The 4,405-nt window shown below is 43.6% G+C and overlaps 1 protein-coding gene across 1 annotated transcript; it reads right to left on the reverse strand.

Annotated features, from left to right (window-relative positions):
- Nucleotides 1–2,996: 2,996 nt before the first annotated feature.
- Nucleotides 2,997–3,980, reverse strand: LOC139148819 (muscarinic acetylcholine receptor M5-like). Its single transcript, XM_070720251.1, has one exon. The coding sequence runs from the start codon at nucleotides 3,978–3,980 to the stop codon at nucleotides 2,997–2,999; it is 984 nt and encodes a 327-aa protein (XP_070576352.1).
- Between the last annotated feature and the right edge of the window lie 425 nt (nucleotides 3,981–4,405).

Below are 4,405 nucleotides of genomic sequence, written 5' to 3' on the forward strand. Positions count from 1 at the left end.
CACCGTGGACAATCTCCAAGTGATATTACCTGCCTAATGTCGTCAAATACACTTTCCGTGTTGACAAGTGCAAATTAGTTGGTTGACGGCCACGTTTACGCCTGTCTGCAAACTCCCGCCTTTTCCCCGCGTAATATTGAATAAAGGACACCGGCACAGTATCGTCAACATGGAGTAAAGAAAAACCCACGGACAATCACCATGGCAACGATCCCGCACGAGAATAATTAAAAAAGAGCCATCCTGATTGAAAAAATGGGAATCGATTATCAATACGCTAGGGAGGTCTGTACCTGCCGATGATTGAAATACATATGTGTTGTTACTGTCAGTTTGAATGTGTGCTAATGATTCAAACTGACATGCCATTCTCTGATATTGTGTTTCCGTGTACTTCTTTTGAAATGTTCGCCTTTTTACAATATCGGCAGAATCACCTGAACTTTCCAGTACAAAAAAGGAGGGGTAAATGGCACGATGAAAACTGGCAATTGATATATGGCTTTTTATACAACGACTGGCAAAGGTCAGGCGGTAGATAATGGTTAAACATACGAGCCATTTTCAGTTTGAAAGTGGCGGAAAAGCTCGCAGCTCTCACGGGACCACTTTAAAACGTTACATTGTCCAAGATGAGGCAGTAAATAATTTCTCTCTCGGGTTTTCTAGCAGTATTCAGAGCGATCTGCGGCGAGCTGCAGATATGAGGGTTCCGCATATAGATACCCCTCGCTTTTAATACTTAAAAACTTGTATATCAGGTAGTTATATTTTCTGACAGAACGAGGCGAGTGGGATTTTTTCTCCGCCTTCCATACCGCGCCTTTTTTACTATATTCGGACTTTTTTCTGCCTGCGGGATACTGAAAAATGGACATGCGCAGGTTATGGGCTACAAACCACCATGAAAAAAGACTGAGTTCATCGTTAGTTACGGAGCAAGCATGCATGTTTCAACTGAACCATTCGGAATGGTTTGATTCGATGTATGTCGAGCGATAAGAAAATGTCCCTATAAGAAAAATGTATATTTCCTGTGTTGCCGACCTAAACTCAGGATTCAACGCTTGCGTATCGCACAAGTGAACATTAACACAACACGGACACTGAAAATTATTCAGAACCTGTCATATTTGTGTTTCGGTTTATTGCCGTTCAGTGTTTGTCACCTTCCACACGCGAACTACGAGATTGCAACGGTTCACGCACGGCAACACCGTGTGGATTACTCACGAGGTCGTATTACGAAAAGATTGACACGTTTTAATCAATGACCTCTGGGCAAGTTCCAATATTGTATGGATTTCCTCAGTCGTGCCAGGAATTTGTGAATGACAGCCACTCCATTCACAAGAACAGTTCCAATCACAAATTGTCTCTATTAAGTGACTGCGGGGCGAATTCAGGTAAAAATCGGCAATTTCTTCCCAAGTATACGGTTAATCTGCCGAATTAGAGCGGAGAATATGCATTGAGGTCAAAACGATAGCACTCAACGTTGGTACTTGATAGTTCGTAGAGTTCTATATTTTTCCAATGGTAGCTATTTAGTATGCATTAGAGTACACACTTGGGAACTTTATCAAGATGCTGGATAACTGGTAACACAGATATTCAAGATAATTTTTCCCTGCGAGTTCATCTTTAGAAATTGTTGCAAATTATACGGGCAATCAATAAAAATCCGTCTTGTGTAGAGCTGATTTTGTCTATAATCACAGCGATCCGTCACATGAAGAAACTACACTCTTCAAAACGAAGTGCAAGGAACAATCGACCTCTGTTCCTATCGATCGGTAAACTTTTATCTAACCTCTGAATTGTCCCTGTCTAAGAATTTTATTAACCATTTAAAGGGACAGTGGTTGTATCTTCCCTTGAAATAGCATTTTCCTTATTTTTCCCATTGAAAAAGTAAAATATTTTATCCTTTTCCCCAAATTACATGTTGAAGAACAAAACGCCAGCCTCGCCGAATGCCTTCTGTGCAGCATGCGATGTTTCCATAGATGAATGAATTCTAAGCCAGACTTAAAGTCAGTAGTCAACAATTACAGTTAAAGGGAGGCAGTCGTCGGAACTCTGCTGAAAGGTTGCCAGGGACCCCTACGACCGATGTAAACATTGCATCTATAGGGTACGTCTTTGGCGATTGATGAAAGTTAAAACATGTTGGTTAACAATAAATATCGTAAAATTTAAATGTTGAAGCTATGTTGACTTGATGCATTTAGATATCATACCTGAAATGCATTATTTGTATACAAAAAAGCCGCACATGCGCAGTTCCGACGACTGCCTCCCTTTAACATCACTCACATACTGTCATGTATGCTATATTTACTGATGAAAAGAACATCAGGCATTCTGACACGATATTGGAAGTAGAACAAGAAACTAAATTTTATGAACAGGACACGAGTGCTGGAGAGTACTATTTAAAATACAGCTGATGGAACTCTGATTAAACATTCATATAACTTCAATGTCCTCTCCAAGTAAATGTATTTCTTGCCTGATTTTACGTTACTAATGAACGGTCGACTTTTAAGTACTGAATCATCAAGCTGACAAAGATTCCTGTAAAATCAGTGTATATAACTTCTCGACACAAACAGAAGGAAAAACGATATAAAGACATCAGAGAGAATTGCAACAGCTGTGGCAGTTAACAAAAGTAATTCCCTCTAAAATTTTACGATTCTGCAATCTGCAGGTAATTATCAGAGCGAATCCGACGACGCTGGCGGCGCGTTGATGTCCATGGGCTCCACATCGTTGCCAAGGGATACAACCTGTACGGAAACGACACGTTTGCAAATTGTGAGAACGAACAAGACATATTGCTTCGCTACCCACAGAGTGTATTAATATACTAAAATACGAAATAAGTTTTACGTAATTTGTGTAGGTGAAGTGCTGCAAAACTTGTTCTCTTTGCGTGCTCATTCACCCGCCTTCCATAGACGGGTGTTCGTCCCCTTCGACAAATGCCGTCAGAACTGGGAATTATCTTCGTCGATCATCCGAAAGCTGCATCGGGATTCCGGTTGGTCGAAGTACTTTTTCCTCCGGCAGGACAAGATGCGGATGTAAGTCTCTTTGAAAGTTTTGTTGCAAAAGGCGTACACCCAAGGGTTGAAGGTACTGTTCAGGTAACACAGGTAGTAGCTGAACGCATACAGGCGACTGTTCACGCACGGGCTGCAAATGCCCAGCCAAATCACCATCACGTGATACGGTGTCCAGAAGAGCAGAAATGAGCCAATGATTACACCCAGAGTTCTGAGCGCCTTTCTGTCTCTGTTCAGTGTTGCCATCCTGTGCGATAGAGTAGCTGACCCCAGCATGGGTAGGCGTGGTCCTCTCTCAACCAGAGCTAGGTGGGTGCGGGACAGAGACCCCATCGACAGTGAACGGGGTTTGCTTGAACGGATGCTGCCCCGAAGTGAACTTTGCTGCCTCTTTCTTCGGTAGACCAGTGAACTCGGCCTGTTACTCTTCGGAACTGTCAAAGTTGATGATATGGCCGAGCAGGTGTCTCGGCTGCGAGATTTCAAATTTCGACTACCGTTTCTTCTCTTCTTTGCCAGGCTGGTCGGATCAGAAATGCACTTTCGCGCGTGATTTTTCGTCGGGTTCTGGGCTTCGCGCGCTCCTGTCGCTTCACCGAAGTCGTCGTCTGCGTCGCTCAATATGTTGATTTCAGGAATGCTTGTCTTGGTTCTCCGCTTCTCCTTCATCCGGCGGTGACCTGAGAGCAAACTAAAGCCATCGCGTTGTCTCTGAGCCGCGTTGATGTTTCTGTAGCTGCGGATCCCGCCTATCTTAAACTCTTGACAAGAGCCTCGGGGTGTGCTGGCTGTGGATGTGAGCGGAGTGGTGGTAGTGGTGTTCGTGCTCGACGTATCCCGTGATTGCACTTTACGCACGTTGAAACGAGACGTTTCTCTGTAAATTGTCACGCAGACAACTAACATGATAACCGTTGGTACACTATACACAGTGATTGCTATGATTGAATTCAATAAAGGGTTGGTTATAAAGGGTAATTGACAATCCGTTGATGCGAGAGTTCTTCTCCCGACGAAATGTGGATAACCGATGATTGCTATGCCCCAGGCGACTAACGGCAAAATCCACACTGGTAAAATCATGACTATCGCCAGGCGCGCAGTGCGTTTACAGCGATAACTCATCGGTCGTGTTACGGAAAGAAAACGGTCTATGCTAATCACAACTATATTCCACATCGACGTCGTACACAGTGCGTAGTCAACCGTGAGCCACAAATCACACAGGACGGGTCCCAGAGGCCAGTAGCCGAACGTTAAATAAACAGTATACAGAGGAATTGAGAAGATGCCGACTACCATGTCGGAAATTGCCAAACTGACCAGGAACA

This window comes from Ptychodera flava, chromosome 14 (genome assembly GCF_041260155.1).
Source record: "Ptychodera flava strain L36383 chromosome 14, AS_Pfla_20210202, whole genome shotgun sequence".
NCBI classification, from domain to species: domain Eukaryota; kingdom Metazoa; phylum Hemichordata; class Enteropneusta; family Ptychoderidae; genus Ptychodera; species Ptychodera flava.

Bases quoted from the DNA above. Each gene is read 5' to 3' on its own strand.
- LOC139148819 (XM_070720251.1), bottom strand. From the start codon at position 3,980: ATGTTAGTTGTCTGCGTGACAATTTACAGAGAAACGTCTCGTTTCAAC.